The sequence below is a fragment of the Phacochoerus africanus genome, chromosome 8 (genome assembly GCF_016906955.1).
Source record: "Phacochoerus africanus isolate WHEZ1 chromosome 8, ROS_Pafr_v1, whole genome shotgun sequence".
NCBI lineage: Eukaryota > Metazoa > Chordata > Mammalia > Artiodactyla > Suidae > Phacochoerus > Phacochoerus africanus.
In genome coordinates this window covers 19,841,197-19,857,154 of record NC_062551.1, presented here as the reverse complement: position 1 = coordinate 19,857,154, position 15,958 = coordinate 19,841,197, and the positions used below count along the sequence as shown (strand labels likewise).

The 15,958-nt window shown below is 47.2% G+C and overlaps 2 protein-coding genes across 3 annotated transcripts in view; one reads left to right on the top strand and one right to left on the bottom strand.

The window, feature by feature from the left end:
* Positions 1 to 1,183: 1,183 nt before the first annotated feature.
* Positions 1,184 to 15,099, top strand: PRSS54 (serine protease 54). The gene is made up of 5 exons (XM_047791311.1): positions 1,184 to 1,333; positions 4,585 to 4,756; positions 10,495 to 10,753; positions 11,341 to 11,472; positions 14,560 to 15,099. Exons 1-5 carry the CDS (start codon positions 1,216 to 1,218, stop codon positions 15,097 to 15,099), a joined length of 1,221 nt encoding a protein of 406 aa, XP_047647267.1. The 5' UTR covers positions 1,184 to 1,215.
* CCDC113 (coiled-coil domain containing 113) overlaps positions 12,162 to 15,958 on the bottom strand; it is a 36,873-nt gene continuing 33,076 nt past the window's right edge. Inside the window, exon 9 of one of the 2 annotated variants that reach the window (XM_047792224.1) lies at positions 12,162 to 15,625. In XM_047792224.1, the coding sequence (XP_047648180.1) occupies positions 15,539 to 15,625 (87 nt within the window). In that variant the 3' untranslated portion in view covers positions 12,162 to 15,538. The remainder of the gene's footprint in view (positions 15,626 to 15,958) is intronic. The other variant, XM_047792225.1, reaches the window with a different exon arrangement.

Here is a 15,958-nt window from a genome sequence, read left to right as displayed (position 1 = left end):
AGAGGCTAAAGAAAACTAGGCTTGAGCCTCCAGGAAACCATACTGGGGGTGTAAGAATGTTGTTAGGAGTTGAAAAAAAACAAGCCACCCACGTCGTGGGCTTCCTCCTGTCCAGTCAGAGAGACTCAGATAGACATAGGGCGGTACTAAGAAGGCAGACAGGCTGCAGCCACAACTGGACAGGACTCTGTGATCTAGCGAGAGGGATGTCGTCTCGGCTAGACTTGGAGAGAGCCAGACTTCCAGAATAGCCCTGCCAAGTTCAGGAAACAGGCAGGCTTTTCATCCTGGCTCCTCCTGCATCCCCATGTCCAGACGTTTGCTTGGTGACACCATGGCAACCGTGATGCCACAATGGAACACTCTTCCTGAGGTGGTAGAAGGAATCCCTCTGTTGGGCTCTGCGGTGTAAGGCCCGAGTGAGTGCATTTCTCCTTTAGCAGGAGCAGTTCACCGAACAACTCTGAGAACCATCCTGACAACAAGAAACACCCGGGGTCATGAGCCGAACATGGTGACTAAGAACGGCAGGCACAGGTTCCTTGGGCTACTGTGCATTGTCTGAGGCGAGGGCAGGCCTGGAGGTTCGGTGGAGGGGGGAGCACGCCTGGGCTTTGAATTCCAGCTCCTCCACTTGGCGGCTGTGACCTTGGGTGGGATTCTCAATGTTTCTGAGTGTCAGTTTCTGAATCTGTAAAATGGGGGTGAGAGTGCCCACCGCACAGGGCTATTGTGTCAGCGACCTGAGCGAATTCCCAGGGCTGTGACTAAGTAAAAGTAGGAGCTGTCACCAGTTAAAAGAAAACCCAGCATCTCTTAAGCCAGTAGAGCTTACTTAGCAGGAGGGCAAAACCAGGGTGGGCTTTCATGGAAACCCTGCTTCTTCTTTCACGAGCATTTTATGGCGACAGATTAAGGCAAGGGTTGGATTCCACGAGTCAAAAAATGACCCTTTTTTGAGACCCAGCTCTGGGGGAAACCTGGGGATCCTGGTTGGATTGTGGAGAAAACTGACCAGCGTGGGCTGCCTCCTCTCCTTGCACTTACAAGCTGCCACTAAATATTGGTGCTGGGCGGCTGGTCCCTGGCTCTTTACCGCACAGAACCAAAAAATAGGGATGTGACAGGTCTGTTTCCCACGTCTCGGAAGCTTTGCCAGAGGAAAGAAAGGGACCCTGGGGGAAACCGCCACCTGGGGGAGGAGAGGAAAAGCCCATGCGTTTGGATGTTCTGTGTTCACAGCTGCCCATGGTGTCTGCGCGCTTCTCTCTGGGGGTGGCTGCGATGAGAGGGATGTTCCTGGTGCTGCTCTGCGTCTCCCGATCTTCCGCCAGTGAGTGTTGACTTTAGCCGATGGTGGAACCTGGGAGGGGGGTTGTCCCGGGAAAGGAAATGGTCCTTGATGACCAGAGAGGGGCTCAGAAAGGGGCTCAGGGGCTGGTGACTCACAGTGCTCTGCTCCCAGCAGCATGCGTTGCTTGTGGGAACCAGGCAGAGAAATGGAGCATGGGCTGTGGATGGAGGAAACTGTGGCTTCAGCAGCCTGATGTCAGGGCTAATCCTTGGTGAGAGGAAGCTCAGGAAAAGAGGCCTTAGGCTGCAGAGAGATCCCCTGGGCAGCAGGTTGGCTGAGACCCGCCTCCCCACTCACAGCCCCTGCCCTGTTCTTCCTGGGGCCCACCTCCCAGCTCCATCAGGACGTCCTCCCCAGGCCTGGATGGGGCCCGAGATGCATCTTGCACACTTGGAACCCAGGCCTTGCCTGGTCCCTGAGGGTTTCTACTTGAGCACTCTTGTTCTGAAGTTCTTTATCCTTAAACTTTTATCATTATTTCAAAACTGACCCCTTGGGGCAGGGGGGTGCCTTAGAGACTGCCTGGTCTCAACTGGCAGAAGTGACAGCCGCAGCCCCTTCCCTGACCTCCAGGACCAAGATTCCAGATTAGAAAGGGGCAGCTGGGGAGGGGGCACCTGAGTAAAGCGGGCTCTGCCCTGCCCTGCTGCCACCCCAGCTGGCTCTCTCCCATCCTCCTGGAGTCAGATGGGAGACAGGAGAGAGCACCCCCTGCCCCACCTCCTCGCTCACCCGTGCGCTCACACACTTGTCAAGAGAACTACCTCACCTTCCTAGCCACTCCCGTCCTTGCGACCCAAGGAGACAGACAGAGCAAGGGCCTCCCCTGTGCCTCATAAAAAGCCTCAGGGCAAACATTTCCTCTCTGAGACAGATGTCCTCATTATATCCTGGCCTTTCAAGGGTTTTATAAGGTCTAATGAACCAGCCAACCAGAGCTTTGAAAAAACAAAAGTCATCACACACCTGTAGGTTTTTGCTGGGTTGGGAAGGGCTGGTTCGTGCTGCGTTCACTGAAGATGGCCAGTGTCCCGGGGTGGGGAGAAAAGGAATTCCTGTCTTTGGTGACTCTGAAGCACTTGGTGGCCTTATGGACATCCTCTTGCTAACAACCAGCTCTGTCACTGTTCTGGCAAAGTCTCCAAGTGTCAAGTCATATGGATGTTTGGTTACATGATGCCCTAGCACGGAGAGGTCTGCCGTGGCCCTTTAAGGACTATACTGAAGGTTCAGTCGACTCCAGCACCATAGTTTGGAAACTCTCTGTCTCTGATGCTCACCTCAGAGGTCACCTCCTGGAGGAAGGCCTCCCAGATTTAATGCTCTGGGCAGAATCCATGCCCCCCTTATATACTCCAGGCACACTCCCTGTGTCTCAGGTCTCTCTGTGCACTGTCACTCTTCAGTGTGTCCATCTCCCCCATGCATTGTGACCTCCCCGGGGTGGGGAAAGGATCCTGAAATCTTTCCCTATTAGCCCAGCCCCGAGCTTAGCAAGGCTTCTGTACAGTTGGAAGAATGGCTGAAAAAGAAGCCACCAATAACCTGAACTTGTTAGCTTGTATGACCAACCACAAGACACACAGGACCCAGGACTACTTATTTTTTTTGGCAGCACCCATAGCATATGGAAGTTCCTAGGCCAAGGATCGAACTCGTGCCACAGCAGCAACCCAAGCCTCTGTAGTGACAATGCTGGATCTTTAACCTGCTACACCATAGGAGAACTCCCACGGCCACGAATTTAGAAACAAGCACTGGGTGCTCATGCAGTGGCAACTGGAGCAGTGGTTTACACGGGGCAGTAGGGGGATAGAATAGTACACTGGGCTTAGTATCATCAGTCATGGGGATACACCTCTCCTCTTAGGAGAGGCGTGTGTTACCCCGCCTCTAAAAAGGAAACTGAGGCCCAGAGAGGCAAGTGACGCTCCCCAAGTCTCAAAACATGAGGGTCAATCAGATCTGGGACACTGTGTGTCCAGGACCTTCCTGAAACACTAGTGGTTCCTAACCCCAAATATACATTAGTACCCACCTGAGGAGCTTATTAAAAATACCAATGCCCAGGCCCCATCCCCAGGTGTCTGGGAAGGGCTGGGCAGCAGGCACACGAAATGTTTAGCCGGGTCAAGAACCCCTGTACCCCACTCTGCGTAGGCGAGGATGAGATGGGCACCCCTGGGTCCAGTGAGGAGCCCTGGCCTGGGGACACTTGGGAACAGAGCATGTAGACTGTTGAGGGAGGACACAGGGCAGTGGGGGGAGTCAGCATCCAGGGAGGGTGAAACACCCATCCTACAAGGGTGCCTGCAAAGGAGCCCCAAGCTGGGGCTTCGAGTTTCAAAAGGTGCTTCCTGGTTATCATCCTAACACTCTCCATGGTTCTATGACTACAAAACATACACACAGGGCAATACAGCCACCTTGGGTGTATGGAGTTTGGATTCATCTGGACCAACCCTGTATCCTACCAGCCATGTAACTTGGACAAGGGCTTACCTGTTCTCAAGCTCAATTTTCTTATCTGCAAACTGAAAATGACAATGCCCCCTTCTAGGAGGGCAGGAGGAACTGTATGAAGTTATAGAAATCAGCAGTTCTCAAACCGTTTGGTCTTAGGACCCCTGTATACTCTTAAAAATTATTGAGAACCCCAAAGAGTTTTTGCTTATGGAGTTAATATCTTTCCATATTTAGCGTATTAGAAATTAAAACCAGGGAAAAATTTAAAACATGAGAATATCCGGGTTCACACATGCTATTAGCCCTCAGGGTGAAGAAGACATCATGTAGTCTCTGGAAAATTCCATGTACTCTTCTGAGAGAATGAGAGCGAAAAGAGCAAACGCAGCCTTAGTGTGCTCATAGTTTTAACCTTGCAGGCCCCAGAAAGGGTCTCAAGGACGCCCAAAGGTCCCAGACTACACCTTAAGAACCGCTGATGTATATAAAACGTTCCAGACACCAATTATTTGCTAAATGCTGAGCACTTAAAAGATGAGAGTGATTATTGGCAGCCTAACATTATTTTTAGATTCAAAGATTTTTAGATTCAAAGGGTCTCTTATAGGGAAGAAGACCCACTAGGAAACTAATCGAGGGTGGCAGGATTAGTGGTGACAACACGGAGAGCCAGGAGCGGGGAAGCAGCAGGAAAGCGAGGGGGTCCTGAGGTCTGGTTAGGCAGTGGCGGCCCCAGCAGTGAGGCCCCTGCACACCCCCTGCAGGTTGCGGCATCCAGAAAAGCAACATTGTGGAGACTTCAGAGGAGGGTCTGGTCAACGAAGAGGAGTTCCCATGGGTGGTGTCGCTGCAGGATTCCCAGTATACCCACCTGGCTTTTGGCAGCATCCTCAGTGAGTTCTGGATCCTCAGCATCGCATCTGCCTTTCAGAACAGGCCAGTACCTCTGCTTTGGGCCCAGGCTGGCGCACCGGCATGGGGCGGGGGGCTCTGCTTCTTTCTCAGCTTGGGGAGGCCTGGGAGGCAGATCCCTGGTGACAGAGCCACAGGGCTTTTTACCAGCTCCACTGCTTGGCGTTTGTCTGGGGGTCCTACAATCAGCAGGTGCCGAGGTTGGCGCGGTGTGTGTGTCTTCCGCTTAGGGCTGTTGGCTGCTTAACTGCAAAGGGAAAGGATCTTTTCTCCACTACCCGCTCCCCCCCACCCTGCATGTTACTACAACCACGACGGCACTGACTCTTGGTCCTGGAGGTCTCTAGTGCTTGTCCTGACAGGGGCCCTCACCTTAAAACACTTACCCCGGGCCTTAACAATGAGACTGCCGCAAATACCGGCACGTAGAGAAAAGCCTTGAAAAGCATCCATCTCTGGATGCTCAGAATACACAGGCTTTCGTTTTCTTCTTCCAACCTCTCTATATTCTCCAAATTCTTTACAACAAATGGGCATTCTTTCAAACCAGAACTCCTATATGTGCTATTAAAGAAATAACTTTTGTTAGTAAAACATCTCCCTTTCCGACCCAGTGATTTCACTTCTGGGTATCATCATTAATGAAAATTTTTATGCATAAAGTTGTTCCTAGGATGATTAATTACATACAAAATCCTGGAAATGTAATGTCTGATTATCACGGATAAATTATGATATAGTTACTCTTCTATCTAGCTTATCATATAACATATGTAGTATACGAATACCATCTATAATTACACATAGATCTATCTATTATATGGACATATATGTGACATGTATCATATTTATACATTAGATATACACAGAGCACAGAAGGAAAGGGTTAAGTACATAACTTAATTATGCTAAATGCATTATAGTATAAACCCTTGGTCGAATATTCTGCAGCTGCTGAATTTTTTAACAGATGATTTGTATTTTTCAATTGAAAATAATGTATTTAAATGAAAATACCTGTAATACTATGAGAACCAAAGGGTATATAACAAAAAGCAGCTCCCCCACCACCTCTTTAGTCATCCTTCCTCCCTTGGGCCATTTCTGTCACCACTTTATCGGGCACTCTTCCCTAAACACTCCATACGCTCATGGATGTCTCTATACCCATAGGTCTCTCCATATTGACTCATATCTATTGACACAGAGAGAATTTTCTCCCCCACTCCCGCCATGTGTTAATCTGCTGGGGCTGCCACCACAAAATAACACAGGCAGGGTGGCTTAGACAACATAAATTTATTTCTCACCGTTCTGGAGGCTGGAAGTCCAAGATCAAGGTGTCAGCTGTTTGATTTCTCCTGAGGACTCGCTCCTTGGCTTGCAGGTGGCCACCTTCTCCCTTGTTCTCCCTGGCCACTCCTTTGCATGCACACATTCTTGCTGTCTCTTCTTCTTATAAGGACACCAGTCCTGCTGTATTAGGACCCCACCCTGTGGACTCATTTAACCTTAATTACCTCCTGAAAGGACTTATTTCCAAACACAGTCACATTGGAAGGTAGGGCTTCACCTATGAATTTGAGGGGACATAATTTGGTCCAATACAAACTGGTAGCACACCACACACATTATTCCACTCTTAGTTTGTTTCACTCTGTCATGAATGTTGGGCAATCTTTTCTTATTAAGACATAGAAAGCGACCTCATTATTTTCATTAGCTAGCTGCCCAGTATCCCACAATGGATGTATCATAATTACATAGTTCTCTAATAATGGAAATCTGGATTGTTTCCAGTCTTTCCAATAGTAGCAAAAAATGCTGCAGTAGACATACTTGTGTATACGTTATTTTACACACATGTAAATATACTGCAACAAGAATAACCCAGGAGTGGAAAAACTGGCCTAAATCTTGAAGGCTATGGCCAACCAGCCCTCAGAGAGGTTCTGTTTTCTGTGTAGTATTTTCATCACTGCTATTTTCTATCTGGTCTGCTGTTTTGGTTTTGATTTCCTCTTTGACTCTGGGTTTTATTAAAGACTGTTTTAAAACATCCAGCTGTTGGGGTGTTTTGTTTTCTAACACGATTAAATTTTGAGTTAGACTGCCTGGTGATCTATTAAGGAATTTACTGAGGTTGTCTTTGTGGCCTACTATGTGGTCCATGTGAATATTTTCCACAGGTAAATTAAAAAGCTCATTCTCTGTCCTTGGAGTACAATTTACTATATAAAATTGGGGCAGGGAGTCCAGTTGATCAGTCCTAGGCTGACTGAGACAAATTATAAGCTTCTGGCTTTTCCCTCTTCTATTTCCTGGAATTTACTTCATGAACATTGTGTCCCTTGCTGCAGATATTTATAACTGAGGTCTTCACTGTACAATGAATTCCTTATCATCATTAAAAGCCTTTCTTTGTCTTACTGCACGCCCTTCTGCTCTGATGTTCAGAATGAAACTCCTGCTTTTGGTTTTATTTTAGATTTTTTTTTTCTGCTTTGATTGCTTCCTGTTTTTCTTTTCATTATATGGCTTTTGTCTTGTATGTCTCCTCTGACAAATCTGGAAAGTCTGAATTTGTGTTCTGGTGTTCATCTTAGGGTTGTGATTTCATGGAAGACACCCAAATCTTCTACTTCTCTCTGGATAGTCCTCTCTAGATGCTACTGTGGCCAACACCAGAACTCCTGTCTGTTCACGTCTTCCCTCCTTCTCCACGACCACCCAAAATTAATTGGTTATTTATGTAGTTTAATGTTTACCTTGACTCATATCCATATTTGCACACTCTTGTTATTTCATACAGTAGCTGTAAATAAATAATAGTTTAGATCCTACAAAAGATGAGAAAATTGGTGTGTACACCCATCTCTGCTTTCTTTTCAGCTCTAGTTACACCATGTGATTACTGCCAGGGTTATTACTACTCCAATCTATAACTTTAAAAGTTTTTCTTTTGTCTTAATTTTAGACTCCTATTATAACAAATTCCATGCATATCGACAGTCCCTTTGCTGGATTTTCTCCATTCAACACTAGAACTGGCTAAAATTTGCCTTCAAGTACTTTTTTAAAGGACTCCCCAAAACCGTATTTCCTTGGGTTTTGCATATTCAGAAACGTTGTGCTGCCCTTCAATCTGAATGACCACATACGTATAGAATTCATAGACCATATCTGCTCCTATTTGAGGACTTATTAGGCATTTCCCACTCCTACTCCTCAGCTTCTGATATTAAATCTTGCTGTGGAGAAGTCTGCAGGCATTCCGATTTTTTCGTCTGTAGGTGGGAGACCACACATCATAGTATGCCCGGGAGAGGGCTGGTTTCCACCTATAATATCCTATTGTTAGTATGCCCTTTCACTCTCTCAAGTTCCTGGGGTTAGGCAGTAAATTAGGGACCAAACTTAAGATGACTGAATCCACTTTTTCGTGGATGCCCAAGGATTCCTTCTTTGTCCCTGAAGTCCAGCAACTTTACTGGTTATGCTGGATCTCCCCCAGACGCTCCTCCAGATCCACGCCCTACTCTGTTTACTCTGCTGGGTCCCAGGAGGCTGACGTGTGTGGTTTATACCAATGGGCGCTCTTGTCTTCTGGATTCCAGTTGGGTTTGGCCAAAAGGAGCAGCAGCAAGAGATGAGAAGGCGGTGGGGCGGGGGGATAGTGAGGTCAGGGCCCTCATTCCCCTGACAGGATCTGAAGACTGGCTGCCTCCTCCACCAAGTGACCCACTCCCCACAGCTGTGTCTGACCACTCCCTCCCACCAGCACCCTGTTGTTGTCTTGGCAGGAAGCTGCAAATGCTACCCGGAACCCCAGCACACTGCACTGTTCCTTGTGGTTTCCCAGCATCCTGCAAGACCTTTGTAAAGAGTCCCGTGGTTAAACTCTCCTTGATTTACTTTAATGGAGCCATTTGTTTCCTGCTGGGAGTTGTCTCAGTGTTGATCATTCTGTGTCATTTTTCCCAGAGGCTATGGAGTACCCTTCCATGCTGTATACTCAATTCTCATTTCTGAAAGATGTTCTTAAATTAGATCTTAAAATGTTTTTTTTCTGTTTATTTTGTTTATCTTCTTTGTGGTCTGCTGGCTGTCTGATGACTGCCATATTTGTCATTTTTCTCTCTAGTCTTTAAAAATCTTTTGTTAATGTCTATTTCATTTTGGTCACCTTTCCCTTCTGTGGCCCTCATTGTGTTTTCTGTGGTCCCTACTCTCCTTTATGCTGCTTCCATACTGGCCTTCATTCTGGTCATGGTTTCACTTCTTTACTTTCCATTTATTTGCTGAGAAGCTTGTTTGGCCAGCTTTTTCTGACTGCGACAGTAGGTATCATGTGTAACCCTCTATACTTGGGCTGTTTCTGTCAGCTTGTCCTCTGATTGTGAGGTTTGGTTCTCTAGTGTCTCTCAGTTTTATGGTATTTTCATTTATTTCTCATTATCGTTGCTCCTTGGGTGATTCCCGAGAAGGGGAAAATACCCAATTGACTATCATTATTAAAATCAAAATTTCTCCGAAGTGCATGTGCCAAGTATATAATATAGATAGATGCTGGAATTAAAAGGTTAAGTGTGTAGAGAACAGACCTGTGGTTGCCAAGGGGGAGGGGGAGAGAGTGGGATGGGGTTAATAGATGCAAACTATTGTCTTTGGAATGAATAAGCAATGAGATCCTGCTGCATAGCACTGGGAACTATATCTGATCACTTGTGATGGAGCATGATAATGTGAGAAAAAGGAATGTATATGTGCATGTGTGACTGGGTCACCTTACTGTACAGTAGAAAACTGATAGAACACTGTAAATCAGCTATAATGGAGAAAAATAAAAATAATTAAAACTTTAAAAAAAGGTTAAGTGTGAAAGTCAAGAATCACCTTGGGTGTGACTACAACTATGTAAAAATAAATAAGTAAGTACAGAAAAAAGATAATCAGCCATAACATAACAGATTATCTTTAGGTGGTGGGGCATATGCTATTAAGATAGAATTCTCAAGATCCTATGGGCTTACAAAGGAGGGCATACATCCAGGGGTTCAGAAAAGATTTCCTGAAAAACTACACTATATAAAATAGATAAAAAAACAAGGTCCTACTGTGTGGCACAGGGGGCCAATTTCAATATCCTGTAATAAACTATAATGGAAAAGAATATGAAAAAGTATATATATATACATATATATATGTAAATGTATGTGTGTGTCTGTGTGTGTGTGTGTATATATATATGTCTGAATCACTTTGCTGTACACCAGAAGCTAACATAATATTGTAATTCAACTATACTTCGATAAAATGGGGAAAAAAATTTCCTGGGGACTCGGTTCAAAAGAGTGAATAAAAATTTGGAGTTCCCGTCATGGTGCAGTGGTTAACGAATCCGACTAGGAACCATGAGGTTGCAGGTTTGGTCCCTGCCCTTGCTCAGTGGGTTAGGGATCCGGCGTTGCTGTGAGCTGTGGTGTAGGTTGCAAACACAGCTCGGGTCCCGCGTTGCTGTGGCTCTGGCGTAGGCCAGTGGCTGAAGCTCTGATTGGACCCCTAGCCTGGGAATCTCCATGTGCTGCAGGAGCAGCCCTAGAAAAGGCAAAAAGACAAAAAAAAAAGAGTGAGTAAAAATTAGCTCAGGGAAGATGAGTTGGATGAGTGCTTCAGACTGAAAAAAATAACAGATATGAAAACAGGGAAGTGTGATGCTTCCTTGGTGCCTTGGCTTCTCAAGATCCCCTTGCTCTCTCCAGGAAGGATGCTGTCGCTATAGTGGGTATAGCTAAGATGGATGCAAAACTGATTGCTCATGAAGAGTATCCAGTCAACACCATCATCATCCATGAGGACTTTGATAATGTAACGATGAAAAACAACATAGCCCTGCTGAAGACAGACACGGCGATAAAGTTCAACAGCCTGGTCCAACCCATTTGCTTCCTCGGCAGAAAGCTGCATATGCCACCCACCTTGGAGAACTGCTGGGTGGCAGGATGGAATCCTACATCTGCAGTTAATGCCTTCCTTCTCCTAGAGGAGGCTGTGTGTGTGCTAGCAGTGGGGCTGACTGGGATGGACTGTTCTAGGGCTTAGCTCAATAATTCAGGTGGCCCAAGGTTCTAGAGTTGGGCTGGAACCCTCGCTTAGTCAAGATTCCCAGCGCTTGCCCTCTCTGAGGCCATTCTTAGTTGGTCTTATTTCTTCTATTCCTACACCAAAATGGAAAGTACATGGGCAGAGAAGCCTGAAATGGTGCAAGGTTATGGAGGGGCCGGGGGACATTATTCCTTGAACCAGGGCTGAGCCGAGCCGAGCCGAGCTTGTTTTCTTCTGTGCTTGGGAAGTAAACAAGGAAATGCATTCACTCTCCACAGATGTGGAGGAACATGAACATGTTCTCTGCCCAGGTTCACATTCAAGTTCAAAGCAAGGTAGTTTTTAGTAAAAAACTCAGACACAGGTTCTGATTTCCATGAGGAAAAGGGGGTTTCTCCGAACATTTCCCACTCACTCCCTTCTGGATATGTGAGCGGTAGTTGAGTTGACTTGGGGGAAGTCTTCTCGTTAATCATTCTTGGGCTCTCTGTTGCATGGTCCAGACAGGAAATCACATGACGATGAGTATCCTGAGGAAAATCTCCGTGAATGACATCGACCTGTGTCCCTTAAACAAAATCCAGAAGACAGGATGTGGCAATCACATAGAGCTGGAAACCGACTCCGTCTGCTTGGTAAGAACACGGTGGAGTAGAAGCTGCTTGCTGAGAGTAAGCAGCGGTCACCTCATGGGGCGCCTTGGGACACCCCCTTGCCGGATGGTGAGCTCTGTGAGGGCAGGGACGGTCACCTGGGATTCACCAGCATCTCTGGGGTGAATAGCACCTGCTGAATGAATTAACCAGCCACTGTGACATGACTAAGCATGGCTAAATTATGTATTTCATTAGCTCAAAGTTTGAAAGAGCAAGTCCAAACCAGACATGCAGCAATGGTTTGAGCATGCCTACTATGTGGGGTTGCTGTATTGGCTCCTGTGCAACCCAGACTGATGCTATTGCTCATCAGTTATTAGGTCGCTTTATCTTTTATTATTTCCTGTCAGAAGCCTGCCTTCCACCCGGATGAGGGCTGTCCAGATGTGGCTGTCTTACTGTCTCAGGAAAATGTGTAGAATTCACAAACACCTGTATCCACATGTGGAAAAAGTGTGGCTTATGGGGGCCGCATAGTTAATAAATGTTAAAGACAAGAATCCATGTCTGCCAGGTTTCCACGCAGTTTCCCTCCTCTAAAATAGCCTAAGATGCTGATCAACAATTTTCCTCAAAGGAATCTTTAGGATTCCCTAATGGGGAAATTTTTTTACCAGAAGACCTGGGGGAATTTTTTAGAGAAAAGGAAAAAAAAATACATACATGTGGCCATTTCTTCCCAAAAGTCATTTTATTGTGAAAGCATGAAGGACTGCCTTTCATCAGGTTGCTGTTCCAAAGTTGGTTAGATGTTGACTGACTGCCTATGTTGTACTGGGCTCTCTGCCAGGTGGAGGACTGCAGCAACATCTTAAATCTGAGAATGTGTTAAAATACAGTAGAAGACGTAGCTGTTTAACAAAATCCTGCCATCAGCCGCTCCATCGATCTAGTGCCACACTTCATCAAATCTTAGATGCTGTCAGTTTTAGAAAGCACCATTATTTTTATGTAACACCAAGAGATAAAAAATGCTGCTACTTAAACTCTGAAATGAACCAATTAAAAGACACATCCCATTTCAAATATGCTAATTTTTTAAGAGCATCTTAGGTTCACTGGAATATGGTAAGCTGCTTATCTTCGAATGATCACCTCTTTAAACCACCTGCAAAGTTGAGACTGGTTTTTAACTGTAGTACACTGGTAAATAGTCCTTTGTTTTTGAACAGAACTGTGCTTGCAAACCATCTCAAATAAATGGTGACTGGTCTACCCAGGATCCTCCTAGGAAATGGGTTCTAATGTCCAGAGGTCCTCAAAGCCACACTTCGCCCTTGTAGAACAAACCACACGGGTTCAGTGTCTGCCCTGATGGGTCCCCAGAAACCCAGCAAAAGCAGAATCACTCTGAACTCACCCATTTGGTCCCCGCTACTGTTAGAGCTTTTGCTGAATGTCAAGGTTGAGATCACACAATAAACGAGCTCTTCCATGCTGGGGTCGCTTCCCTGGGAGAGGAGGCAGGGCTGCTCCAGAGGAGCACCTGGTAATTTTCATCTCCACTGCTTGAGCTTCAGAAGTCTCAGCCTTCCAGGTTATGGGGAAGAGAAAAAGCAGCGTATTCTACACCTAAGTGGAATGGTGACTTGTGAATCCACACAATGGCTGGGGACATCAACCACACCATCATCTGTCAAACGTTTGGTCCTGAATTACATACTTTTTCTTCCTCCGGCTGTAAAAGCACAGTTAAAACAACCTGGGAGTGGGACTGGTTAACAGAGGGGACATCACTCCATTCTTGGCCAGAGAGCCTCTGTGCCCCAGGCAGACAAGAGCCTGTCCACCACTCAGTCCTGGGACGACCAGCCAACACTCAGGGAGGAAACCTCTACCCTCTGCTGTTTGGCAGCAGCAGATGAAAGCAGGACGTAAAGAACTGAAAAATCACGAGTCCCACCCTAAAGTACTCCCTCCCATCTGATGAGAGGCAGGGAGCGAAGTCCAGGATGTCATCCCTATGTGTGTGACTGTGTGACGACCGGGCATTAGGGCTGCCTTGCAGAGCCTGTCTCCCTTTGCTTCTCAATGTTGAGTCTGTTCAGCTTGTTCCCCACTGCCGACTGCAAACCCCCTCCCTCCATGCCTCAGTCCAAACAGTGAGAGCAGTGTGACTGCCCGGCCCCCCAGCAAGGCAGGTCACACAGGTCAAAGTTGGCTGGCTCGCCTTTGATGATAAGCCCCCTCGGGGACCAGGGTGGACCTTGGGCCAGGCCTAGTGGGGGGTCAAGCGAGGTTAATTATACCTAGTAGCTGTCTTGTTGCTCTTCCAGCCTTTCTCAGTTTTTCACATAAAAATAATGGCTTTTCTAGACACCAGGGTCAAGGCAGCTAATTGTTGACTGAGTGCATCCTGTATGGCAGGCACTGTGCTCGGAGCTCTGCCGGACCTACAGGCACTGACTGTGCCCCCACCTGAGCTCAGAGAGAATTAGGTAACCTGCCAGGGCCCCATGTCTAGCATGCCAGCTTCCACCCCACACCTCACAAGAGAAAAGATCCGCGCAGCAGAACTCCAGAGCAGAGACAGGTGAGAGCCTGGGCAGGGGGCAGGGCAGGGGCACTGACAGGCAGCTGCCCGGCTGCAAAGGCTGTGAACAAACACAGCCCCTGACCCTGACCCTGACCCTGACCCTAGCAGGACCGAGGGTGGGAGGGAGCAGCTTAAACAAAAGATGGAAACGAAATAGAAAGAAAGGAAGGCGGGAGCATTCCAGACCAGAAAGGAACAAAATATCAACACGGAGGAATAAGAAACCAAAAGTGAGGGAGGATTTCTGGATGGACTGGAAAGGGGCAAGGAAGCGAAATGGGAACCAGGATGCTACAGGCAAACTGCAGGATTGTATAATAAAAGGAAATAATTTGTACAATAAAAGGAAAGGTCATCTTGTTGGAATCTGCGGTGGTGGTGGCCTAGACTGGAGATAGTATCCTATAATCTACCCCATTTCCAGGGAGAACCAGTGTAAAACATTTCTAGAACAGATAGTAAATTGTGCAAGGATATATTAAAAAAGAAAAGTTTTTCTAAGACCCAAAGCCTTCTGTCCTTTGTCACAGGGGGACCCCGGAAACCCAATGATGTGCCAGCTGAAGGAACTGAGTCTGTGGGTGCTGAGAGGAATCCTGTCCCAAGGTGGTGAGAAGTGCCCCGGCCTGTTCCTGTACATCAAGGTGGAAGACTTTAGCGACTGGATCACGTCCAAGACCAAGAGGACCAGCCCTCCCCTGTCTTCTTTCCACCACTGGGAGAACACAATTCATCTCTCCGGCTACTCATCGAATGCTGCCGTGACACAGCAAACACAGTCTGGGCTGAGCCAGGTTGGATGGTCCCAAGCACACCTCCAAGGACAAAATAGGGCCACCATGCATTCACAGCCAACAAATGGCACTCAAGCAAGTCTAGACTTTAGGGAAAAGGGTCTAAGGGAGTTAGGCAGGACTGAGGTGAACACACAACCCATGTACTATGACTACTATGGTGGGGATGCTGGGGAGGGCCGGCCTCTAGCAGGTCAGAACAGGTTACATCAGCCCCAAGCAATTACCTTGTTTTTCTTTGTGCTTGTTTTCTTTTGCAATTGGATCTTAGTCTAGGAGTTAACCCTCCAAACTGAAGACTAAGCTCAGAACGCTGAGTGCCAGGCATTCACCATGTTGCTTTGGTGTCTCTCTTTGAGAGCTGCATGGCTGGCTGCCACGGACAGGCCCACGGCACAGACTGGGCGGGCTCTCCCTCCTCTGTCCCACTCCTGCCTGCGGGAAGGTCACTTTCTTGTGTGCTTGTGAACTAAATGTGGGCTAACAAGTGACAAACCATTAGAGTGCCCTGTGGTTCTTTCAGTGTTAATGGTTCCCAGGGCCAGGCTGTGAAAACCCTCCCCAGGGGCCGACGTGGCCTGGGAGGTGACAGGCAGCCTGGCTGGAGAGTCGGGGACACTAGCCAGCACAGGGAACAGTGAGCGGGCCCCATGACTAGAAAGGGGCTGATTACTTTAATGGGTCACTTTTTGGTGCAGCCGTAGCCTGCCTCTCGTTATTTCCCAGGGGGGCAAATTGCCTGCAACTGCTCATTGGTGGTTTTCATTTTATTCCAAGCCTTGCGGTAGCCTTTTAAGGACATCTGCAAAAAGGAAAGAGGGGGAGAAGGGGGAAGGTCATTTAGGACAAAAGAATTGTGCCTATCCTACCGTGTCCAGTCCTAGGATGGTACAGATGACCTTGTGCAGGGGGCAGTGTCTGCAGGCCTGCTGTAGACAAAGGCCACTTAGGGGTGCCTGGAAGATTCTTCTAAAAAACTTATTTCTGTTCCATGAAGTGAGAAATTGCAGGTTCCTGCTGGGATTCTCTGCTACTTCTCAGCCCCAGATCTGATGGGCCCAAGTTTGGATGCGAATTTATTTCCCTGCCACCAAGTGACTATGCAAAAGCAGGAGAAAGGACTATGGAAAACAGA

Bases quoted from the DNA above. Each gene is read 5' to 3' on its own strand.
- PRSS54 (XM_047791311.1), top strand. From the start codon at position 1,216: ATGCGTTTGGATGTTCTGTGTTCACAGCTGCCCATGGTGTCTGCGCGC. The intron at 1,334-4,584 runs GTGAGTGTTGAC...CACCCCCTGCAG, and splicing joins CGTCTCCCGATCTTCCGCCA to GTTGCGGCATCCAGAAAAGC. The intron at 4,757-10,494 runs GCCAGTACCTCT...TGCTCTCTCCAG, and splicing joins GCATCTGCCTTTCAGAACAG to GAAGGATGCTGTCGCTATAG.